The following is a 24,032-nucleotide window of genomic DNA, read 5'->3' on the forward strand; positions in this document are numbered from 1 at the left end:
AGTAGGAGAATCCCAGAGAGAGGCGGGAACTTTGTAGACAACAGATTTTTGTGGTCAGGGCAGCAGGGACCAGCCCGGGGTGAGGTCCCATGGGAGTTGCAGGGTCCAGAGCTGGCCTAGGGGGATATGTGTGAACACAGCCAGGAGCCAGGACAGAGCTATAGTCAAGGGAGGGGCCATGAATCCTGGGACCAGGGGCACCTCAGAAGGAAGGCAGGGGCCCTTCCTGTCACTTGCCCCACCCCCACACTACCCTCTTCCACTTCTTGGCAGCAGCTCCTTATTCACCGGTTCAGGGCTTTCCCTGGGCAGTGGAGGTCCCTCCGCAGTCTGAGCAGGGCCTGGAGCTGGCAGGAGTAAAGGCAGCAGAGACAGCCATTGGTCACATGGGCAGGGTCTGGCTCTCTGGAGGCCCCCTTACTCCCACTGGGCACCTGGGGACACTCTTCAGCCTGGAGCAGGACTACCCCTCTCTGGTCTCCTCTTCCTCCCCTTCCCATCCCTCTCCCTGGGCCAGCTGGACCCTGGCATGAGTCCAGGCTGTGAGGCCAATGGAACAGCCCAGGCAGAGCTTGCTAGGACCCAGGGGCAGCCCCAGCACCCAGAGACCCAAGGCCATCTTCCGAGGCGGGGGTAGGCTCCGAGGTAGTTGTGGGGGTGTTCAGTGCAGTTTGATGTGGGCTGGGCCAGCAAGTGGGGGAGACAGCAAGTGGACAGCTGGACAGCAAGTGAGGGGGGGCGCTTGCTGGGTGCTGTACTCTTCACCCTCACCTGCCCTCCATCACCAGGCTCTGCTCCTAGTCAGGAGGGAACATTACACTTGGGCTGGGCACCACTGCATGTGTTTGGGGGCAGGCATGGGGGAAGGAGATGACATCTGACCCCTGCAGGGCCATCCAGGCCCCCGGAGCCTCAGCCCTGCGGTCCTCAGCAGAGGGCCCTTCATCCTGAGGATGCAGCTCTCCTCCCTTTGGGGCCTGAGGGCTGTTTGTCAAGAATCCTATCCCTGAGGCCAGCCCACCAGTCACCTGGGAGGTGATGCAAGCTGTGCCTGCAAGGGGCAATGAGAGGTAGGTGTGAAGCCATTGACCCTGGAGCTTGGCAGAATCTCAGGGTAGTGGTCTTAGAGGCTGGCAGGCATGGGACCCAGGGAGAAGAAAGAGGAAGTGGTGGGCTGGGACCCCAGGCAGTAGGAGTGCAGGCTAAGCATGGAGCGCATGCTGGCCCCTGGGGCTGGCCCTCCTGGGGTGGCCAGGCCTGCAGGCACTGGGTGTTTTGGAAACCAGCAGCCTGCATGGCACGTCAGGGGTGGTAGCGCTGCCTGGAGCCAGGGCCCTGGAGCTCTCGCAGTGACGTCCATCTGGGACCTGCCAGGTCCCTGGCTACGTTCCCCTGGGCAGATGCCTGGTGCTCGTGCCCAGGCCTGCTCTGGGGTGCCAGGGGGTGGCTCAGCCTGAGGATCAAACTTCTAAGGACTTATCTGTCCTGTCCTTTTGTCCCTCCAGGAGCCTCTGGTGGCCATAGGGGTAAGGCCTTGCATTGGGTGGACACTACCTCTTAGACAGACCATGGAGATGAAGCCCCAGAGAGAATGCAAGTGCAAGGGGCGGTGGGTCATCCCCACTGGGCACCACCAGGGGCACTGCTGAGGACAGGGCCATGCAAGCCTCACCCTTCCGGGGGGAGGGGGGGCCCTGTCTGCCAAGGCTGATGGGTGCTGTCCTCATGGGTGTTGCCCCCAGGCTCTGTGGGCAGAATTCACTTCCTCCAGCATCAGCATCCCCTCCGTGTGGGACAGACCTCCAGGCTCCTGCCACCCTCTGACCGCTGGGCCCCCTGGAACCAGAGAGGTCTGAGGCTCTTTCCATTGACTTAAGAGGACAAGGAAGAACCCTCAGAACCTTGGAGCGCCCTGAGCCCTCAGGGGAGAGGGGACACAGGGCTGTCAGGGTCAGCTGGGAGCCCCCGAAGCCTGGGCAAAGCAGGGGCCGGCCACACCGGGTCACCTGGTGGCTGAGCCGAGCAGTGGGCCCCAGCTCCCGAGGACGGCTGGCCAAGCTCTCAGGACCACACGGTCCAGGGCCACCCCCTGCCCTTGAGTAAAGGTGGTGAGCGGTGGCTCCATTTCCGCAGTCGGCACTCTGACCTCCCCACCTCCCCACCTGCCACAAACTGGGTTGTACTTATGCCTGTTTTTGTGCTCACAATTGAGGGAACAGAAGAATGAGTCTTCGAGGGCAGGGTTTTGAAAGGAGGGATGGGGAGAGGCCGGGTCGGAGGCAGGGGAAGGCGAGCCCGCCTAGCTCCAAACCCAGGAAGGCCTCCCTCAAACGCCGGTGCCCGCACAGCGGTACGCCCAGTCCGGGCTTCGCGCGGCCCGCGAGCGCCGCCTGGTGCACACGCGCGGAGTGGACGCCCAAGGCGTAGCTTCCGGGCCGGGAATGGGGCGGGTCCGGTGGAAGGGCCGGGGCGGGGCCTAGTGCAGGAACGAGGGGCGGGGCGGGGCCGAGTGTCGGGGGCGGGGCCTGGAAAAGGGTCCGGGCGGGGCCGAGAACTGGGCAATTACAGGGAGGAGTGTCGGTAGCGGGGCCGGGGCTTGAGCGACTCTCCTCCGGACTCCGCCCTCCAGAGTAGGCTGGCGGTTTAGCATTTCCCACGAACTCGGGAGGGCCACTTAACCTGTTTCCAGATCCGCCTGTGATTTTGCTAAGACCGTCCTTAGTTTTCGGGGCTATTATCTCGCAGCGCGCCCCACCCGCTCTTCTCGGAAACAAGCCCTTTCAGCTCTTAACTGTTTCCTGTGTTTCTGTTTTGTTTTGGTATTTTTTGGCCGCGCCCCGGACTTGTGGGATCTTAGTTCCCCGACCAGGGATCGAATCCTCACCTCCTGCAGTGGAAGAACAGTCTTATTAACTGTCTAACCGCCAGACAATTTCCTCCTCTGGTCTTGATTTAGAAATTGGTGGAGGGACTTCCCTGGTGGTCCAGTGCCTAAGACTCCAAGCTCCCAATGCAAGGGGTCCCGGTTCAATCTCTGGTCAGGGGACTAGAACCCACATGCCATAACTACGAGTTCACATGCTGCAACTGAAACGGTCCCGAATGCCGCAACAAAGATCCAGTGCAGCCAAATAAATAAATATTTTTAAAAAGATAAGAAATTGGTGGAAATCGGTAGTCAGAGAAGGTGGTCAGTTTGAGGCTGATCTTTAGTGTTGCGATTTCTTTGTGGATCAACAAATGATGGAATTTTAGAGCAATGGGGGCTTTCTAGGAAAGGATGTCTTGAGGCTATGACCCCAGACCCATCCAGTGCCTGGAGCGCTGGGTGCAGAGGGGCTGGGGCTCCTGGGACATGCCCAGCAGAGAGGGTGCTGGGAGCCCCCAAGGGCTGGCCTTTCAGTAGACTGTGTCTGTGGACAGGGAGCATCTGGGCTTTTTATCCAGGTAGGTAAATCAATCGCCTTTTAAGTGGGGATTGTTTTAAATGGAATAATGCTGCTATGAATATGGGTATGAGACTCTGCTTTTGATTCTTTGGGGAATAGGCCCAGAAATGGAATTGCTGCATCGCGTGGAGCTTCTGTGTCTACTTTTTTTTGAGGCACCTCTGTAGGACCTTCCACCATTCTACATTCCCACCAGCTGTGCTCAAGGGTTCCGGTTTCTCTATGTCCTCACCAACACATCTTGTTTTCTGGTTTTTGATAGTAGCAGTCCTGATGGGTGAGAAGTGCTGTCTGGCTGTGCTGTTAATTCATGTTCCCTGATGATCAGTGATGTTGAGCATCTTGTCGTGGGCTTGTTGGCTGTCTCCTTTGTAGAAAGGTCTTTTCAGGCTCTTTGCCCATTGTTTGAATTAGGTTATTTTTGTGTTTGCATTTTCTGAGTATTAATCCCATATCAGATGTATGATTTGCTAGTATCCTCTCCCATCCTGTGGACTGCCTCTTCCCTTTGTTGATGGTTGGCTGTGATGCACAATGGTGTTTACCGTACGCTTTGGTGGTTATAACCCAATATGACTTGGTTATTTTCTTGCTCATGTTTCCAGCTTTGGCCCCTGTCAGGTGTCTGTCAGGTGTCTGGGTTTACTTTGTTTATTCTTCCAATTTTATTGAAGTATAATTGACATACATACAGCACTGTGTAAGTTTAAGATGTGCAGCATAATGATGTGATGTACATATATCAGATATTCAGATGACACCACCCTTATGGCAGAAAGTGAGGAGGAACCAAAGAGTCTCTTGATGAGAGTGAAAGAGGAGAGTGAAAAAGCTGGCTAAAAACTCAGCATTCAAAAAACGAAGATCATGGCATCCGGTCCCATCACTTAATGACAAATAGATGGAGAAAAAATGGAAACATAAAATCCGTGACAGACTTTATTTTCTTTGGCTCCAAAATCACTGCAGACTCTGACTACAGCCATAAGGTTAAAAGACACGTGCTCCTTGGAAGAAAAGCAATGACAAACCTAGACAGCATATTAAAAAGCAGAGACATTTTGTCAACAAATGTCTGTGTAGTCAAAGCTATGATTTTTCCAGTAGTTATGTATGGATGTGAGAGTTGGACCATAAAGAAGCTGAGCGCCGAAGAATTGATGCTTTTTTTTTTTAAATTTTGATTGCTTTATTAAAATGTTCCTCATAGAATTCTTTACAAAAACATTATGTCCTAAAAATGTCATTCAACAAATATCAAGACCTTCTATGTACAGGACATTGATGGAAAAAGCAAAGGAATCTGTGTTCCTGATCCTTAAAGTGAAGTGAAGTCACTCAGTTGTGTCCGACTCTTTGTGACCCCATGGACTGTAGCCTACCAGGCTCTTCCATCCATGGGATTTTCCAGGCAAGAATACTGGAGTGGGTTGCCATTTCCTTCTCCTGAATTGATGCTTTCAAACTGTGGTACTAGAGAAGACTCTTGAGTGTCCCTTGGACTGCAAGGAGATCAAACCAGTCAATCCTAAAGGAAATCAGTCCTGAATATTCATTGGAAGGACTGATGCTGAAGCTGAAGCTCCAATCCTTTGGCCACCTGATGTGAAGAGCTGACTCAGTGGAAAAGACCCTGATGCTGGGAAAGATTGTGGGCCGGAGGAGAAGGGGGTCTCAGAGGATGAGATGGTGGCTGGCATCATTGACTCAATGGACATGAGTTTGAGCAAACTCAGGAAGACAATGGACAGGAAAGCCTGGTGTGCTGCAGTCCATGGGGTAGCAGAGTTGGACACAACTGAGCAACTGGCCAACAGCAGCATCATGTACTGTCGCCACAATGAGTTTAGTGAGCATCCATCATCTCATATAGATACAAAATTAAAGAAATAGAAAAAAACTTTTTTCCTTGTGAAGAGAACTTAGGATTTTCTTTAACAACTTTCATACATAATATACAGAAAATTGATTACATTTATCATGCTGTACATCTCTAGTACTCTACTCTTCTTACAATTGGAAGTTTCTACCCTTTGACTTCCTTCCTCCAATTCCTCGTCCCTGCCCCTACATGGGTTTACCTTTATTATGTTACTTTTTGCTTCCTAGCTATGCTGCCTTTCTCTTATATATTTTTATTTTTGGTTGTGATGTGTGGGGATCTTAGTTCCCTGACCAGGGATCAAACCCAGACACTTGACAGCGAGGGTGCAGTCCTAGCTGCTGGACCACAAGCGAAGTGCCCGTTCCACTGATTTCTTATGCTTCTTTCTCCCTGCCTGTGTTCTACGAGGTACATTACGTTTTCTTTAGTCTTTGTTTCCTTCCACAGATGTGGAAGTCACACAACCTATTTCTGTTATTATAGTGGTTATCGTGTTTTACATTATATTTTAATCTCAGTCATTGGCACTGGCCATTTCCTGAACACTACCGGATCTTATGCTTGCATCCCTCTCCCATCTGTGCTTGGTGGTCTGGGTTTGGGGTTTCTTTGACACCCCTTGTCTAGGCTGGGCAGCCCCCAAGCAGGCCGTGTGATAAGGGCTCAGGACGAGGGGAGGCAGGCTTTCCTTAGGGGTGAAGGAAGTAAGACAGGATGGAGGGGGCATTCCTAGAGCTGAGCTGAGCAGGGGGCTCAGTCCACCAGGACCTGGGGAAACTATCTCGGTGCAGCTATCACCCATGGGCGAGGAGGCTGGGGGCTTCAGCAGAGCCTAGGGTGATAGCCCCCATGCAGCAGCCCCAGGCTGGCTGAGTGAAGCTCAGGCCAAGGCTGTGGGGAAGAGTGGAGGGGTCTGAGAAGCCCTGTGCCTCCCACCCCCAGCTTATGCTCCAGACCCTAGCGGGAGCCCCCAGACCTAGATGTATTCGCCTGCCTCCTGCCAGCAGGGCCACCAGGTCCCTTTATCCACCCACATCAGGCCCAACTTGTCCTCAGCTGTCTCAGCTGCAATTATGGGGCCTTTCCCCCACTCTGTCCCGCGTGACCTACTGCAGGGACAGTCCCTACTCCTGGCACCTCATGGCGGCTGGGCAGCAAGGGACCCATGTCCAAAGCTCATCTGGTTGCAGACTGGTCCTCCAGAAGCTGATCCCAAGGTGGGGTCTGGGGTACAGGCTCTGTGTTAGAGGTCAGATCCAGCTGTCCTGCAAGAAGCCTTGGGCCAGCCATAGGCTCTGGAGTGAGCACCCTTCAGAGTCCCGTGTGGGACCACAGTTTCTGGTAAGCCAAGTCTGTACCAGCGGCCACCCTGGAGGGTTGGGGTGGCAGCGCCTGTGGGTCTCTGGTCTGGAGCAGGTGACTGGTCTGCACTATGTGAGAGGAGGGGGCGCTGATGGAGGGCCAGAAGTCTCCCTGATGCACTCGCAGCCTTTCCCCTCCCCTGGCCTGGGTTTTCAGTGTGCAAGTGTAGTTCTTCTCTTTGGAAGCCCACAGCCCCATCCAGACCTGTCCAGAGAACACACCGTGTGCCCTGAAGTTGGGGAGCCGCCCCAGCACCTGTGCACAGACACCTGGGTGTCTTCTCCAGGGGATCTTCCCTACCCAGGCACACTGCTCTGGCCTTCCTGAGTCCCCACTCCTGATCACTGAATTGGTAAGGGTTCTGCATAGAAACAGACCAATGGGAGAGAGCGGGAGGGAGGGAGGGAGACCAACTTATTTTAAGGAATTGGTTCATGTGCTTGTGGCTTGACCAGTACCTGGAGACCCAAGGAGGAGCTCCAGGCCAGAGGTGGTGTGCAGAGGGGCCCTTCTTCCCTGAGACCTCAGATTTTTCCCTTAAGGCCTTCCACTCATTGTGTGAGACCCATCCACATTATCAGGGTCATCTGCTTTACTTAAAATCTATAGATTTAAACATTAATCACCTTGGAATAAACCCCTCATAACTCCCTTGTTCACTGCAGAATTATTCACAGTAGTGAAGAGATGGAAGCAACCTAAATGTCCATGGATTGCTGGATAAACAAAATGCAGTCAATCCATCCAGTGAAATATTATTCAACCTTAAGAAGGAAATATTGACACCTGCTAAAAGATGGATCAACCTAGAGGGCATGATGCTGGGTGAAGTAAGCCAGACACAGAAGGACAGATCCTGTCTCATGTCACTTATAAGAGGTCTCCAGAGGGGTCATATCCACACACAGAAAGGAGGGTGGGTGTCATGCAGGGAGTGGGATGGGGAGTGAGTGTTTAGTGGAGATAGAATTTGGGTTTGGGAAGATGGAAAGATCCTGGAGGTCTGCTGCCTAACAAGGCCAGTGTAGTTCCTGCTACTGATCTGCACACTTGCAGTTAAGTGATACAACCATGGTGTGGTGATTCCGTTGCTCAGTTGTGTCTGATTCTTTGCGACCCCATGGACTGAAATCCACCAGGCTTCTCTGTTTATAGTATTTCCCAGGCAAGAATACTGGAGTGGGTTGTCATTTCCTTCTCCAGGGGATCTTCCCTACCCAGGAATCGAACCAAGGTCTCTCACATTGCAGGCAGATTCTTTACTGACTGAGTTACGAGGGAATCCCCCAAAACAGTTAAGATGGTTAATTTTATGTTATAGGCTTTGTACCACAAACATTACAAAAAGAACAAACAGAAAGATTGTGGTTCATATTAGATGATCAATATATGTTAGTTCTCTTTTTTGAGTAATATTTTAGGTGAATTTCACCACAGTAATCAACAGTCACAACTGTACATGGAACAAGAGACTGGTTCCAAATAGGAAAAGGAGTATGAAGGCTGTATATTGTCACCTTGCTTATTTAACTTATATGCAGAGTACATCATGAGGAACGCTGGGCTGAAGAAGCACAAGCTGGAATCAAGATTGCCGGGAGAAATATCAATAACCTCAGATATGCAGATGACACTACCCTTATGACAGAAAGTGAAGAGGAACTAAAAAGCCTCTTGATTAAAGAGAAAGAGGAGAGTGAAAAGGTTGGCTTGAAGCTCAACATTCAGAAAACAAAGATCATGGCATCTGGTCCCATCATTTCATGGGAAATAGATGGAAAAACTGTGGAAACAGTGTCAGACTTTATTTTTTTGGGCTCCAAAATCACTGCAGATGCTGACTGCAGCCATGAAATTAAAAGACGCTTACTCCTTGGAAGGAAAGTTATGACCAACCTTGATAGTATATTAAAAAGCAGAGACATTACTTTGCCAACCAAGGTCCGTCTAGTCAAGGCTATGGTTTTTCCCGTGGTCATGTATGGATGTGAGAGTTGGACTGTGAAGAAAGCTGATCGCCAAAGAATTGATGCTTTTGAACTGTGGTGTTGGAGAAGACTCTTGAGAGTCCCTTATACTGCAAGGAGATCCAACCAGTCCATTCTAAAGGAGATCCATCCTGGGGGTTCATTAGAAGGACTGATGCTGAAGCTGAAACTGCAATACTTTGGCCACCTCATGCGACGAGTTGACTCACTGGAAAAGACTCTGATGCTGGGAAAGGTTGGGGGCGGGAGGAGAAGGGGACGACAGAGAATGAGATGGCTGGATGGCATCACCGACTCTGTGGACATGAGTTTGAGTGAACTCCGGGAGTTGGTGATGGACAGGGAGGCCTGGCGTGCTGTGATTCATGGGGTCGCAAAGAGTCGGACATGACTGAGCGACTGAACTGAACTGAACTGGATTAATACATATATGAAAAAACACACCTTCACAGCCACACCTAGATGCGTGTTTGGGAAAACACCTAGCCTTGCAGCCTGGCTATCAAGTGCAAAAACTGACCCTCAGGCCTCTTTCTCTACAGGCCCTTGCCCCCCAACTCCCACCATCACTGTGTTGCACCTCCACTCTAGCCCAGAAATATAGATGGGACCAGTTTCCTTGAAATGGCTGGGGAATTTTTGAGGGGAGCAGTGGGAAAGTCCTTCTCACCATCACACAGCCAGAAGCCAGAAGCAGGAGCAGCCAGGATGAAGGTAGGGGGGCCAGAACCGGCTTCTTCTCCATCTCGGCCCAGGGCCGCTGGCCTGCAGCCTGCTGGAGCCATTTTGTCCCCGTCAGCACAAATCTTGCAGCCTCAGCAGCTATCCTGGGCCTCAGCAGGCAGCGTCCCTGTGGTTTCCATACTCTGGCAGGCCAGCCAGGCTGGCAGGGGACAGGGCACACCCCACCTGCTCAGATTTGTCAGGTGGTCACAGGGCCAGGGCAGGTGTGTGTCTGCCTGTGAGACTCTGGGGGTCATGCCGGTGGTGAAGGGAACTGTGGGGGGTTGTGACTGTTCCTGGGGCAGGAGCTGGAGGGGAGATGGGAGGAGACCCTTCAGCCCCAGTTTGGAACCACACACCTCCCAGTGCCATGGCCAGGCCAGTAGGTCACTGCCTAGATGGGAGCCTGAGGACCTGGGGCCCCAGGTCAGGGGTGGAGCCACTGCCCCAGGTCGTAGTGTGTGTGTCTAAGGGTCAAGCACACACATGCAGGGCTGTGCGCTGCTGTGGCATCTTGTTACTAAACAACCTGGCCACGGAGCTCCCCTGGGAGCCAGCTTTGCTGTTCCGAGCGAGAGGGAGGTCAGGTTTCCCTGAGAATAGCCCCTGACTGCCCAGGGGAAACCTGGTGTGACCTCCCTGTGGCCAGTCTGGTCCCCCGGTCCTGTCTGCCCTGACCTCTCTTGCCCCCGGCTCATGGCCAGCTGTCTTCTCCTTGGACTCTGGATCCCCAGCCTCCTCTGCACAGGGTGGCCAGGGGGCTCCCAAATGTATTTGTTTATTGATCTTGCCTTTACAGGGTGACTGCAAAGTGCTGGCACCACGCTGGGCCCCGGGTCCTTGGGGATGCAAGGGAGTCACCTGGTCAGGGAGGCCATCAGCAAGAACCCTCACCAAGAAGTGATGAGAGCCCTACTGAAGCCTGGGGGGAAGGGGGCTGCATGGGGAAAGGGGAACAGCCCCTTCACCTGCCCTGGCCCACAGTGTCCACCCTTGCTGCAGCCCAGGAGGGCCTTGGCTAGGACCCATAGTCGCAGAGGGAGCTCTGGGGTGAGGGGCTATCAGGCCATGAAGGGCCACATGGGGAAGGGCCAACTGTCCCAAAACAGGGCTGAGAGGATCTCCTAGCCATAAAAGGCTCTTGGAATCTGGGACCCCTGGGACCTTGGGCTGCTGGGCCCCACTAAAACTCACCTGTCCCCTCCACCCCTGGAACTCTACCCACAGCAGCTTGTGTGCCACCATGCAGGGTCCTCTCAGCTGGCACAGACATGGCAAGGCTGCTATGGGTGCTTGGCGGAGTCCCAGTGGGCTGGCTGGGTGGTCCAGTGGGAACTGGGGGTAGCGCCCACGGGAAAGGGTGGGCAGGGCTCTAGGCATGGGGATCAGTTGGGGCTGTGCCTGAAGGTGTGAGGGTCTCTGGGAACCTGAGGAAGCAGTTCAGTGAATCTGGACAAGAGCATGGATTCCCCAAGGCCAGGCCCTGCCAGCCACTGGGGCCACCCTTGCTCTGGGGGGCCAGGTCAGAGCAGCCCTTTCTGAAAGCTGCCATGGTGGTGGAAGACGGGGTGGCCAGGTGCTGGGCTATCCCTCTGGGATGTCAGAGCAGGCTGGGGCTTTCACCCTGCCCCCCGGGCAGACTTCTCCCGCACTGGTCCATGGTGTCTCCCCTGGTCTCACTGGGTACCCACTGCTGCCCCGACTGCTCTCACATGGCTGGTCTGCCCCAGCCCCTTCACCCCCAGCCCCAGCCCTGGTGTCCTGCTCTCCCTTCAAGACCCACCTCTTGTGCCACCTTCTGTGAAGCCTGCTCTGGGTTAGGGCTGAGCGCCATGGGCCTTGTGTCCCAGGCCCTTCAGCTTCCCCTGGACTGAGGGTGGAGGAGCCCCTGGTGAGCCTGGGCCTGTGTCCCCACAGACAGAGTGCCTGTCACAGGGCAAATCAAGGATTACAAGGGGGTCCCTGAGATGTTCAATGAGGGCAAAGGGCAGGTGAAGATGGATGAGCTGGAGTGGCTCATGAGTCTCTTGGGCATCAACTCCACCAAGAGAGTTGGCCTCCATGGCCAAGGACGTGGACAGAGTTAGTGAGGCCAACAGGGACAGCCGGGGCAGGCAGGGGGCCCCTGTGCATGACAAGGGGTGCACCACCCTCACTGGCCTCTTGCTCCCTACAGAGAAAGGGTTCTTCAACTGCGGCAACTTCCTGGCCCTGATAGGGGCGGGGTGGGGAGGGGGTATTGGGAGAAGGCCCAGAACCAAGAGGGCGAGCTGAAGGCAGCCTTCTGCATCTTTGACAAGGAGGCCAAGGGCTACATCGACTGGGACATGCTCAAGTATGGCCCAGGCCAGGCGGGTGGTGGGGCAGGGGGCCAGGGAGGTGGGTGCCCTGCTGGCTGCTGCTCAGTGCAAGGGGGGCCCCTGCAGGTACGTGCTCATGAACGTAGGCAAGCCCCTCAATGAGCAAATGATGAAGGAAGCCGACAAGAATGGAGACGGGACCCTCGACTATGAGGGTGAGCAGAGGATGGGCCCCGGGAGCCCAGAGGCCGGTTGGTCTGGCCGGGCTGCTGACTTGTCCCTCTGCTCTCAGAGTTCATGGCATGACGACTGGGGAGTCCTTCAAGCTGGTTCAGTAGGAGGAGCTGCTGGGGCCGAGGGAGGTCTGCTGGCAGAAGCCTACTACCCGCTACTGTCCACCCCACCCCAGTTCCGCAGCCAATAAATGCTCCAGCCAGACTCATGTGTGCGTCACTGTCCCCAGGCTGGAAAGAAGGGGCTGCAAAGCTGTGGGTCTGGAGAAGGTAGAGGGTTCTCCCAAGTCGACCATGGCACTTGGCCTGTCACTTCTGTGGACACCTGACACGGCCCACAGCCCAGCCCTGGGCTCTGGACACCAGTCGGAAGACCAGGTTGGGCCTAGGTCGAGGACCGCACACCCTGTCCTTGGCTCTGGGAGGCGCTGCCCAAGGACCCCTCCCGGGGCCCTTTTCTCCGAGTGGAGATCACCTAGATATAAACTTTATTTTCTTTCTGAGAAGCTGCGGATATCACAGCAAGCCCTGAGCCCTGAGGCTTAGGCTTCTGGGGCCTCCTCTGGGCTGAGGGCCTTCTGGGGCTGGGCTAGGGGCCAGGGCTGGATGTAACAGCATGTGTGTGTGTGTGTGTGTCCAACACAGGGCCAGTCAGCTTGGCTGTCCAGTGTTACATAGCAACGAGTCCAGGGCTGCAGCAATGTGCTGGATGGCTGGCCTTCCTGGGGAAAGGACAGTGGGGATGGGCTGGGTGCCCTTACACAGTCTCCTGTGAGCACAGAGTGGCCTATGGCACTGGGAGGCTTGGGAGAGCTTTCCTGCCCCCACTATGGGGCACCAGGGCCATAGCCAGGGGTGCTGGGCATTGGGGCCTGGCTCCTGGAGCCCTGGAGGGGTCTAGAGGCACAAGGCCCCAGGGGAGGCTGGGTTACAGGGAGGGGGGTGGCTCCTCCTGTCTGGTCTTCGTCATCTTGATGGCCTCCTCATAGGAAGGCGGTGGCTCAGGGGTGTACAGGCTGTAGGCCGGAAGGGTCGTGGAGTCAAAGTCCAACTCCCCGAAGGGCAGGGGTAGCTGCATGCCCAGTGGGCACTGGACGGAGCTGTAGGCTGCAGGGACCCAGGATAGGTTTGTGGGGGTGGTCCTGGCCCTCACCAGTCCCCTGCCACCCCTGCAGGTGGGTGGGCCACCAGGAGAGGTGTGCCAGCACTCACAGGTCACAGTGCTGTGCACTGGGCTGTCACTGTCCGCGGGGATGGCTGTCAGGTCGCAGGGCTCAGGTGCCAGCGGCAGGTGTGGCTGCAAGTGTGCCCGTTTCCGGAGGCGGCAGAACTGGACACAGCTGGCCGAGACCCCACAGAGCAGCAGCAGGAGGGCAGTGAGCAGCATAAGCCTGGGCAGGGAGGAGCAAGACCCCTACCGCTGGACTGCCCCCTGGTCTCTGGGGGCAGTCACAGCCCAACTGCTCAAGACAAGGCAATGCACAGGAAAAAAGAGAACCAGGGATTGCCTCTCCAGGCCAGACACCTCCTTCCTGGCCAGAGTTGGGCCTGAGGATCTGGCTTGGCCTAGTCTCCTGCTGCTGGGCCTGCCCTGGCTGTCTCTCCAGGGCTGGCCACAAGTGGCCTTGGGTTCCTTCCCAGGACACACTGCCCCAGGCCAGCTCCAGAGTCCCGTGCTCAGACCAATGACCATGTTCAAGAGGCCTCCCACAGGGACGAGGAGTGAGGAAATGGGAAGTGGGCTACCAAGGGAAGTCGGTCAAGGTCCCAGGGGTGACCCCAGCCATGAGGAACTCAGGCAGGACCCATGCCAGATGTTGCCTGGGTGCTGGGGGAAGAACCTGGGATCCTGGAGCCCTGCCAGGCTGCTGGGGCACTCAGAACCTTCCCGCCAGTGGCCCAGGGACAGTGCTGGTGACTCCTCAGCCATGGAGCTAAGTGGGTGGGGGTCTGGTGGGACTGGCCCAGGGGAGGACCGTCGCACCCAGCTGCGCGCCGCGCCCTCCACTTACCCCACGTGCCACAGGCTGCTCCAGCGGGCCTGGGGCGGGCACCTGTGGGACGGCGGCACCTGGAGCCGGTGAGGAAAAGGCCAGGCCCACCGTCCCGGCTAAGCCTCCCCGCGGGAGTACCCCGGGTTCCCCCTACCCCCACTCACTCCCTCCCTCCGCCCAACCCTTGTCGCCTTCCGGCTCCCCCGCCCCCGACTTACTGGTCCGAGGGGTCGCAGCTGCCTTCCACGAAACCCAGCGCCACCTGCGGGGACACGGGTGAGCCCGGGCCAGGGCGCGCCGAGCGCAGACCCGCCGCGCGGTGCCGGAGCCGAGCACCCCGCGACCCACCTGCGGCAGCGGCAGGAGTGGCAGCAGCATCAGGAGCCCGCCGTCGGCCGGCGCCCAGGAGAACATGCTCGGCGCAGATAGAGGTAGCGAGCCCGGAGGCCAGGAGGCTATATACGGGCCACGCCCCTGGGCCGCTCCCAGCGCAAACCCCGCCTTCCAGAGACTGCGTCCATTGGAGGATTGACCTTGTAGCCACGCCCAGGTCCCCGCCCCAACCCTCCGCCCAAGATCAGCCGCGCCCTCTAGAGGCCCCGCCCACGACAGGCTTGGCTCGCCGCAGGCCCTTGGCCACTTCAGGGCCCCGCCCACGCAATTCCCGCCCCTTGGTCCTCTCACCAGGTCCGTCCCCTCCAAGTTTCCTTAGCATAGGGTCTCGGGGTGGCGGGTAGTCTTGCCCTTTGGCGTCCTGCAGTCGGGCTCAGGGTGGACGGAGGAGTCCCATGGACAGCTGTGCTTGGGTGTGGCCTGGGAGGCTGGCAGCCACGCCTCTCACACACCCGGGTGCTCAAGGTAAGGGTTGCTGCAGTCAAGACGCTGGGGCGTTCCAAGAGCGTAGTTCAGCGACATTAATTGTGCATGCTCGCTGCCCTCTGCCCTCTGCCCCTCCGTCGGGCGGTCAGGCTAAGAGAATTGGTCTGCATGGCAAGGGGCCTTGTCTGGGGAGGGAGGGAGAGGAAGCTGCCCTGCGTGTCTTTCTTCACTGCAATCAGGACACGCTCCTCAAGTGTCTACCCCCAGGAGGGGAACTGACTGCAGCTCTTTGAGGGTAGGGCCTCCCCCGCTTGGGCTTCCCTGATAGCTCAGTTGGTAAAGAATTCGCCTCCAATGCGGGAGACCCTGGTTCGATCCCTGGGTAGGGAAGATCCTCTGGCGAAGGGATAGGCTACGCACTCCAGTATTCTTGGGCTTCCCTTGTGGCTCAGCTGGTAAAGAATCTGCCCGTAATGTGGGAGACCAGGGTTCGATCCCTGGGTTGGGAAGATCCCCTGGAGAAGGGAAAGGCTACTCACTCCAGTATTGTGACCTGGAGAGTTCCATGGACTACACAGTCCATGGGGTTGCAAAGAGTCCAACACGACTGAGCGACTTTCACTTTCACCTCCTCAGCTTGACTCTATCCTGCCTGCACTTGCCAGGCCCGTTGCGTGATCTCTGCCCAGGATTTGTCCTGAAGCTGTCCCACACCTCTGGGCTGTACAGTGGCCCCCAGCTTACCCTGCTCCAGCCAGGCTCCTGGCTCAGGAGTGGGAAGGAGAAGGATGGGCAGAAGTGCAGCCAGCATGCAGGAGTGCAGGCAGGACTTGGGTAAGTAAATGCCAAGGCCCTCTGGTTCTAAACCCCAAGAGCCAGGCCAGTGTTTAGAAGAGGGGGGCCTACCCAAGGAGAAGGTGGGGCAGTGCCCTGCAGGGAGGACTCCTTTGGGGCCTGACCTGGCCTCAGGACCTGGGTTTCTCTCTCATCTGGTGAGCAGCAGCCTGGTGAGGGTCTGCCCACCGGACAGAAGTCCCACAAAAGGCTGCTCTGCGGCCACTGTTGTGGGCTCAGGGTTAGGGAGAGGGCAGACTTCCAGATGCCAAGGGCACCGAGGAAGTAGGGTGAGGTTCAGGCTGGTGTCCTGAGGCCTGTGCCCAGGAGAAGCCCTGGATGCAGCTGGCCCTCCACTCCTGCCAGAAAAGGCTGCGTTTGGTCGCCTAGGGCTGGCACAGGCTGGGCATGCTCGGCTGTACACAGGGGGCCTGGCTGGATGAGCTCTGTGGGGACAGTGTCTACCTTGCCACTCTCTAGAAGGCAGGGGCTGGTGCAGGCACCGTTCTGAGCTCCCAGCAAGGTCTCATGGGCTGGGAGAGGGGGCTTCTTCCTTGAAGAGCTGGTCAGGACCCAGAAGGCTGAGCCTGGACTCACTTCAGAACAGTGGAAAACCAAACAGACAGGTGGGCCTCCCCTGTCTGACCCTGACTGGGCCTTGAAGGAGGATGCAGTGAGGGCTCACTCCTTGCTTGTGGCCTCAGGGACTTGGGAGTAGCAGGAGGCTAAGGGGCTGCCTGGACTTTGGAGTCTGCAGCACCCCCCTGCTCACCGGCCTCTCCAGGTGTGGGTTGGCCTCAACTCCACCCCTACCCCCCACCAGCTGTTTCCCCAGGGTTCAGGAAGCCCTTCTAGTTGTCCAGGCTGAGTTCATTGTTTGATGGGCTGACTTGTGTGTGTGGGTAGGGGCAGCCCCCCAGGGCTCTTCCCCGTGGGCCCATCTGCTCACTGCAGCCCACACTGCAGGCATGGAGGCACAGATGCACACAGGGTTTATTGACAGGTCTGTGGGGGAGCAGGACTTCGAAAGGCTGGGTGGGTGCCGGGGACCCGCAGGGCTTGGGCTGGGAGCAGGCTGTGGTCGGGACTGGCCTCTTCGCTGGTTCTGATGTGGGGCTGGGACGGGAGCTGGAGCCAGGACGGCAGGAGTGCTCCAGGGGGCCATGCAGGAGGCTGCCCTTTTGAAACTGCCCAGGTCCCAGGCCCCTGGGTGGTTCGGCCTGGTCCACAGACCAGGGGAGGGCTTCGAGGGTGGCAGGAAGATCGGGGGCTCTGTGGAGAGATTCCTGTGGCCTCAGGGGCCGGTCACCACCTGGGCTACAAAGAGGACCTTGTAGGTCTCCTTCACATCCCCCCTGAGCTGCAGCAGGGCCGATGCCATGAGTGGGTGGTCCGGCTGGAAGGGGAGAGGTGGGAACAGAGGCGGATCCTCAGTCAGGGGGTGCAGCAGGCACGTGTTTTCTCTTGATGGCACTGCCCACCTCACCCACCCAGGCCCCTCAGCCCTCTCCTGGGGGGACAGGCTCCCAGGTACCCACATCAAAGTCGATGGGCGGCATCCAGGAGATGCTGATGGCCTTGGTCTGGCCGCGCTCCACAGAGCCTTTGGAGGGCTCAATGGTGAAGCCCTTGTGCTGCAGGGCTGTGATGTTGTCCATGCTGAACTCAACAGTCTGCAAGCATTGGTGCTGTCAGGGGGCAGGCTGGTGGGCTCAGCTCCAGGGAACCAGCAACCCTGTCCCCAGCCCTGACCAGCAGGCTGCCCACCCCTCAACTACAGAGAGGCAAGGCCAGCAGAGGCCCGAGCTTCCCAGGGAGTGGTGGCTGCAAAGGTGCCAGGGAGGCCAGGGCAGTGCTGTGGTCACCTTCTTTGCGGACAGCTGGGTAGTCCGGATGCAGCCCACCTGCAGTTCTCGGGTGGCAGGTGGGGCCTGTGTGTCTGGGTCCAGCTGGGCGTACTCCAGGGTCACCAGGATGGGCTTTAGCTCCTCAGCTTCTGGAGAGGGAGGGCCTGGAGGGGGTCTCGGGGTTGGGGGTACCGCGGAGGGGGTACCGCGGAGTGAGTGCCGGGGTGCCCGGGGTCAGGCAGGGATCCTCTGAGCAGGGCTGGCCCATATAGCCCTGCCCCCACCTGTGGGGGATGGGCCAGGAATGCCTGCCCTCCCTGCAGACTCCAAGGGCCAAGGATCCTCTCCTGCTACCCTGCCCACCTCGGGGCTCTCTGCCCTCAGAGAGCTCACCCTCTCTGTGCTCCAGGTCAAAGGCAGGGATCACGGTCAGGGACTCCACGGGCACATCCAGGGGGTCTCCGCCCTCCACAAACATCATGTGCTCACGGGCCGCGCCCTTCAGGAGGATGTGGTGGGACACTTTCTGGGGGCAGAAGCACAGTGGTTTGTGACCCTGCCTGTGGGGCTCTGGGAGGGGGTGGGGCTGTGATGTGGGCCTGTAGGACCCCAGACGTTGGTCTCTCCACCTGATGACCCCCAACCTGATGTGGAGCCCCCCAGGCACTAAGCTCCAACGTGGGGCCACTCAGGCAGCCGAAGGGCTTGGACAAGTGGATGTGTGGGTGGGAAGGAGGGGTCCAGGCTGGGTCGGAGTCCTACCTTATCAAAGAGCACGACCTGTAGCCGGTCGGAGAAGTACAGGCTCTCGTGGTCTGGGCTGAAGGTCACAGTGAAGTCCTGAGCCTTGCCGGGTTCCATGACGCCCTTGACCGGGACCACGCTGAACACGCTCTGGCCACTGTAATTCTGTGTGCCTGGGGGCAAGGTGGCCAGGCTGGTCCAGATCCCCCTGCAGCACCCAGCACCCCCTGGCCACCCCTCCTCCAAGGCCCACACAGTCCCCCCAGCTGGCCAGCTCACCCACGATTTCCGTCCTCTGGTCCGGCGAGGCCAGGAACTGTGGCAGGCGGTGCTGGTCTCTGCTCCTGGAGGAGAGGCTGTCTAGCTGCATGGAGAACTTGATGGGCAGCGGGGAGTTGTTCTGCAGCTGCGGGGAGAAGGGCCGGGTCACTGGGGCAGCTGGGCTGGCCAGCCGGGGAGCAGGCCACAGCCGCCAAGTCTCAGCCTCCTCCTGCCCAGTCAGGCTCGGGCTAGCCTTCAGCTGAACCAGCATCCCACCCCAGTTCTCTCCTGCCTCCCCCTCTTCCCGGGAGATCGCTGCATCCCTCTGTAAAATATCCCATGGAATTGGGCCCTGGGGTCTGCTGTCAGAACCTAGACTAAACTAAGTAAAGAAGCAGGGGTCCTGTTGGCAACTTCAGCCCAAGGCTGCCTCAGATGTGAGGGAGCAGAAAAAGCCAGGCCTGCCTGCCTGTGTGGGGATAGAAGCCCACACGGCCCCTTGGGGGGATGGCCCCCATCTCATGCAGAGGCCCTGGGGCAGAAAGATGGGAGCAGTGAGGAGGCCTGGGCAGCAGCAGAGGGTCAGAGGGAGGGGAGTCCTCAGCACCCCCTCCCCACTGGCTGGAGGGGGCCAGTGGAGTGACAGCTGCTGGGGGTGGTGGGAGCAGCCTGCGGCTCTGCTGGCACCCTGACTGAGGCGGGGTAGACCCCTCCTGGGAACCTCTCCCAGGCGATGGGCGGCACCAGGCCCCGCCACATGCTTTACCTTGAAGCCCAAGGAGACAGACTCTCTGGCGATCACGTAGCCCATGTTGAGGACATCACCTTCAATGGAGCACGTGATCGTGGACGCCACACCCGTGCCCATGAGGGTCAGGGAGAGCGTGCCTTTCTTGGTGATGATGTCCAGGGTTTCTTGGGCCTGCAGAGACCACGTCCCTTAGCGTGAAACAGACCCTGGCAGAAGCAGGTGTGGGAGCTCTGTCTTAGAGCAGCTGGGTCAGGGCGTGGGGGACCTGGGATGACTTGGAGCTCCCTGGCCACCACTTCCTCCTCCTTCTAGTAAGAGGCCAGGGCCCAGGAGGACCAGTGGCTCCCAGGCTCAGAGTGCTGGACGGCATACAGAGCAGGGAGTAGGGCTGCAATGGAGCTCGGGTGGGCTGGGACTCACCAGGACACTCTCACGCGGGGAGAAGGACAGATCTAGGACCTGGGTCTCGCCGGAGGGCAACCTGATGGTGGGGTTCAGCAGGACGAAGGGGCCATCGGGGTTCAGCACGGAGTACTCCAGCTGAGGGCCCAGCGTCAAGGAAGGGGTGAGAATGGGGCCTCAGCCCTTCATAATCCCCTTGTCTCCTCTTCCCCGCCCCTGCTACAAGCTGCCTGGGCGGCGTGGGCAGGATACGTCGAGATCCTCGGGGGAGATGTTCTGGATGGAGACCTTCTTTATGCCCCGGTGTCCTGAAATGGGGGGTCAGGTCACAGCCCCAGGCCTGGGGGTGGGTGTGAGAGCCCAGGTGAAAAGAAGGGTGCCTGGATCCCTGTGGGTGGGGGTGTGCATGGGACTGGGCTCCAGTCAGGACACACCTGCAGCAATGTCACCGAAGTTAATGATGGTCTTGCCTTTGTTGGACGTCACCATGATAGACGGCGCCACCGCTGGACACCACAGTTCCAGGTACAGCGTGTTGTGGGGACTGGGAATGGTGGGGATTTGCTGAGGGCAGGGCAGGGACCATGTGCCCTGCCCTCCCAGTCAGACCCTGAGCCGGCCTCACTGGGATCTAGGTGGCTGTTGGCAGGGAGAGTGACCACCCCGCCCCCCTGCCCAGAGCACCGCACCTGAAGCTCAGTGGTTCTGTCCCCTTTCTGTCTTTGGTGTCACCACTGGCAACAACACAGGGAACCACAAACTTGTCAAACTTCCCCTGGAAAGACCTGGTCAGGGAGGCCTGTGCCAACTGGTACTCTTGAGAGCTGGAACAGAACCGGCAAGTTGCACTCATGCCCTGTCCCCACACTGCCCCCAGCACCCAGGAGGCTGTGCCCTGCCCTCCATGGAGGGCTCTGTAAGGCCACACCTGCTTCCCAGGGCCCTGGGCCAGAGGGTATGGGGCGGTGAGTGGCAGCCTGGGGGCCACGCTGTGGCCCAGGCTGTGGTTGTCACGGTTTTGTCTGACCAACTGGCTTTTGCATCCCTTCCCTGGTCCCTGTGGGGGCCTTTCTTCTCCCAGGGTACCCATCAGGCACCACCAGACAACCGAGTTCCTGGGGCCACAGCAAGGGTCCAGGGCTGACAAGTGGCTCAAGCCTGTCAGAGCTGCCTGGAGCTCATGTGGCAGCTGGGGAGGCTGGGATGCTGAGCTGGGAACATGGGGGTCAGGGGCTTAGCGTCCCCAGCCCCTGGACTAAGACTTTTCCCAGGGGCCCTGGGCCAAGACTTTTCCCAGGGGCCCTGGGCCCAGGGGAACTGAGGTGAGCAGATACCCAGGACAGCAGAACCTGAGGGGCCTCAAGGCAGCTCCTGGGTCCAGCTGTGCCTGAAGCCAGTCGCGCTCTGGACTTGCAGTCATAAGGCCCTGGAGCATAGGGGGACATCTCTGTGGGGCAGGAGGCGGGGGCAGCCTTCTCTCAAGCCCACCTGGATGCAAGGTCCTCTTTCTGCAGCTCCGGGGGCTGGGAGGCTGAGGCCTGGAGCAGCCGGTCTTGGTTCTGCGGCCTCAGCGTGGACAAAGATGGTCTCCGCTGGTCCTTCCTCTGGGTGACTGTCTCTTTTTGGGACTGCCAGGAGGAGGCTGGCTGTGGTGCTGCCCTTGGGACTCTGCTGGGCTGGCAGACTGCCCAGGGCAGAAACCCGGGACCCAGACCCCAAGCAGCTCCTCAAGGGGGACCGACGACAGGTGCGGTGACCCCTGTGGGCTCCTGCACCACCCCCAGTGTCTGTCTTCCCCATCAGGAAGGGGAGGCACAGGGTGAGGCAGAGAGCTGGCCGAAAAGGGGGTTCTCACCCTGTGCCCCGCCCCCATGCCTCGCTGCCTTCTGGCAGGCTGCGGGCGTGTGCCCCTTCCTTCTGTGTGCGCTGTGATGGCAGGGGTGCTTGGATGCTGAGGAGTAACTGCTGGGGCCGCTGCATCTCCAGGACAGCAGCGGGTGGGCGGGGCTCTGGGCCATGACTGCCCAGCTGTATCGGATGCCCCTTCTGGACAGGAGCCCGGGGCAGCTGCTTCTCCAGGCCTGAACTCCCTCAGGTTCACAGGCCCTTTGATGTTTTGTCTGTTCCCCTTCATTGTAAGCGCAAGCCCCTGCTGAGCAGTGCAGAGGACCTGGCCCACCATCCCAGACCACCCTGGTGGACCAGGGTCTGGGGCTCTTCCCTGCCTGGTGATGCTCTCAAGAGAGGAGGGAGGGGCTTTGCCAAGAAAAAGTGCTAACCTCTTAAAACACACCTAGTGCTCTGTAAAGTGTTCCCAGGGCTCCTGCCCCCCAACCCTGGGAGCCCCCAACCTCAAGGCGGGGTGGGGGTATTTGTTCCCAAGACTTTGTGCAAGGGCCTCGTGCAAAGCAGGCAGCCCCAAGCCCCGCCCCAGCCCCCTTCCCACCACGCACTGATTTGATCTCAGCTTTCCTGCTCAGGGCCTGGAAGGCCTCCTGGTGGATCAGCTCGCTGGGCAGCACTGGCTGGAAGGCCACTCGGACCAGGCACCTCTGTCGGGGGAAAGGTTCATGCTCTCAGACATGTTGGGGTCTTAGAAGAGCCCTCCTAGGAGGTCCTGCCTGATCTCTGTCCCTGGAAACTGGGTGGTTGCAGGCATGATCACCAGGCCCCTCTCACCATGTGGGGGAGGGTCCATGCGATGGACCTGGCACACTGCCCGCAGTGGGTAGCAGCCCACAGGGCATGAGTGAGAAGCGAAGATTCATGTTCAGGCTCTGAGACCTGGGGGTGGTCCCTGCATTGCCATCTGTCCCCACGAAGGGAACAGCAGCCCACCCCCAGGATGACCCTGGGCCCCACAAGGGCTCCCTCACTGTAGCCTCCCCATGCTCAGTACAGCAAGGGAGCGAGGGGGAAGCTCTTAATAGCTGCAGTAACCCCCTTGGAGAAGAGAACCATTTCTTAAGCCGAATTTGCTCACTTTACTATGATGCGTTTCTGTGACTGCAGGGCCTGCATGTCCCTGCCCATTCTCACTCAGTCCCCTCACAGTGGCTGTCACCCCCACATATGAAGCCATGGAAGTAAGCTCAGAGATGCTGTGAGGGCCCCGGGGAGTCCCTGCCTTGAGGTCTGGCTCTTTCTGTTTCATCAGGAGAAGCAGAGGTGGGAAACCCTGTGCTCCTGGTGACCAGGTGCTGTGCAGCCTCTGTGTCCATCTGCTGTGACATCCAGGGCTGCACACCCTTGCTTGGTCTGAACTGATGGAGCCCCCAGCCAGGGGCCTGTGGGGCCAGGCTGGGCTGGGTATAGGGCAGGAGGATCCAGGTTGATCTCTACCGTCTGTTGTCTGGTTGAATCATCGTGGTCCAGGGTGGGCAGAGCCAGGCACCCCGGGGTGGCCCTGCCCCCCCCAGCCCACCTGTGGGGCTCACACCTACCTTTCCTGGCCACACGGTGCCCACCAGGGGTGAGATGGTGATGGGAGAATCTGGGGGTAGCAGGAACTCAAAAGACGTGGGCCCCACAGGAAAAGCGTCCTCCGAGCCAATGCGGGGCACCGAGTGGGTCAGTGAGTTCCTGCTCAGGTGGGAGTTGATGACGTACAGGGTGGCCACAGATGTGTCGTACAAGGAGGTGGCTGCAAACTTGATCTGGTAGTGGGACAGCTCCAGGGGTGGGTAGACACCCACGGCCCGGCATGCCAGCTTGAAGCACCTGGAAGTAATAGCATGAGTGGCTCAGCCAGGGGCTGAGCAAGGCGGCCTCCAACACAGGGACGCCCAGGATCAGGACAGCAGGTGTCACAGGTTTGGTTTCCTACCCCATTAATGAGTTTTAGTAAATTTTCAAAATACCATTTTCCCCTGTGCACATTTTTCTTTTATTACTCAAAAATGCTTCATTTTTTATTTAGCTTTCTGACTCTGTGCTTATGCTTTCAATACTCTCACAACGATCTGCTCCTCAATGAGGAAAGCGTGCTTGATCCTGTCACGGACACATTTAGTACACATGGAACCACCATAGGCTCAGCTGACGTATTTCTTCGTTTCAGACAACCTCATGAGAACTTTAGGTCTCATAGCATGAATGCCTCTAAGTTGGCCTGGGCACACACCACATGCAGATTTTGTTGCTTTCCCAACCTTCTTGGTATAAATGTAAACAGTTCTGTTACCAGGGCTTCAGGACAGCCTGGTTTGGTTAGAGGTTGTGTTGTAGGACAGCCTACAGCGGTATGTCAGGTGCTGCACCATCCTGAATGCCTCTAGATGCTGTCCCTGGAAGAGGCCCTGTGCACATTTTAACTGGATAGTTAAGATTTTCATCACAAGTTTAAACAGTTGCAATGAAGTTGCAATGGAGGTGTCTGACTTATTTCCTTAAATATTCAATGATATTTAAAAGGGTTTCCCAGGTAACTCAGTGGTAAAG

At 58.0% G+C, this 24,032-nt stretch overlaps 3 protein-coding genes and 1 pseudogene across 8 annotated transcripts in view; 1 reads left to right on the forward strand and 3 right to left on the reverse strand.

The window, feature by feature from the left end:
* Positions 1-2,595: 2,595 nt before the first annotated feature.
* Positions 2,596-14,372, reverse strand: TMEM52 (transmembrane protein 52). Of its 6 annotated transcripts, XM_088845397.1 has the most exons (6): positions 14,283-14,372; positions 14,153-14,196; positions 13,953-13,994; positions 13,153-13,331; positions 9,355-9,459; positions 2,596-8,910 (listed from the first exon to the last, which is right to left on the reverse strand). In XM_088845397.1, exons 1-6 carry the CDS (start codon positions 14,346-14,348, stop codon positions 8,873-8,875), a joined length of 474 nt encoding a protein of 157 aa, XP_088701523.1. In that variant the 5' UTR covers positions 14,349-14,372; the 3' UTR covers positions 2,596-8,872. The 6 variants fall into 6 exon arrangements, with proteins under 6 accessions (XP_088701523.1, XP_088701524.1, XP_088701521.1 ...); XM_088845398.1 differs by having other exon boundaries at positions 2,596-9,459; positions 13,153-13,280; XM_088845395.1 differs by having other exon boundaries at positions 2,596-9,459.
* Positions 10,958-12,131, forward strand: CALML6 (calmodulin like 6). The gene is given in 7 exon segments (XM_055418741.2): positions 10,958-10,983; positions 11,138-11,223; positions 11,325-11,454; positions 11,456-11,493; positions 11,584-11,630; positions 11,633-11,742; positions 11,834-12,131. Coding segments are annotated over 7 exon segments (735 nt in total).
* A 2,217-nt stretch (positions 14,373-16,589) lies between the features above and the next one.
* Positions 16,590-24,032, reverse strand: part of CFAP74 (cilia and flagella associated protein 74) — an 86,930-nt gene continuing 79,487 nt past the window's right edge. The window contains exons 27-40 of the mRNA XM_055419373.2: positions 23,036-23,312; positions 22,046-22,144; positions 21,081-21,220; positions 20,282-20,416; positions 20,027-20,136; positions 19,845-19,900; positions 19,611-19,730; positions 19,206-19,361; positions 18,458-18,584; positions 18,197-18,351; positions 17,828-17,960; positions 17,453-17,583; positions 17,126-17,260; positions 16,590-16,983 (exon numbers count right to left, since the gene is read on the reverse strand). Coding sequence (XP_055275348.2) covers positions 16,882-16,983; positions 17,126-17,260; positions 17,453-17,583; positions 17,828-17,960; positions 18,197-18,351; positions 18,458-18,584; positions 19,206-19,361; positions 19,611-19,730; positions 19,845-19,900; positions 20,027-20,136; positions 20,282-20,416; positions 21,081-21,220; positions 22,046-22,144; positions 23,036-23,312 — 1,876 coding nt within the window. The 3' untranslated portion in view covers positions 16,590-16,881. The remainder of the gene's footprint in view (positions 16,984-17,125; positions 17,261-17,452; positions 17,584-17,827; positions 17,961-18,196; positions 18,352-18,457; positions 18,585-19,205; positions 19,362-19,610; positions 19,731-19,844; positions 19,901-20,026; positions 20,137-20,281; positions 20,417-21,080; positions 21,221-22,045; positions 22,145-23,035; positions 23,313-24,032) is intronic.
* On the reverse strand, positions 23,504-23,854 carry LOC148775138 (large ribosomal subunit protein eL34 pseudogene; annotated as a pseudogene).

This window comes from Moschus berezovskii, chromosome 17 (genome assembly GCF_049115385.1).
Source record: "Moschus berezovskii isolate FMDL1 chromosome 17, NW_MosBer_1.0, whole genome shotgun sequence".
Classification (NCBI taxonomy): domain Eukaryota; kingdom Metazoa; phylum Chordata; class Mammalia; order Artiodactyla; family Moschidae; genus Moschus; species Moschus berezovskii.

What these genes read in the sequence shown, in the direction of transcription:
- TMEM52 (XM_088845395.1), bottom strand. Translation starts at nt 14,348, where the DNA reads ATGTTCTCCTGGGCGCCGGCCGACGGCGGGCTCCTGATGCTGCTGCCA. An exon ending in AGCTGCGACCCCTCGGACCA is followed by an intron (nt 13,995 to 14,152) that starts GTAAGTCGGGGG and finishes GCCGTCCCACAG; the next exon opens with GTGCCCGCCCCAGGCCCGCT. An exon ending in AGTGCACAGCACTGTGACCT is followed by an intron (nt 9,460 to 13,152) that starts GTGAGTGCTGGC and finishes AAATGGCTCCAG; the next exon opens with CAGGCTGCAGGCCAGCGGCC.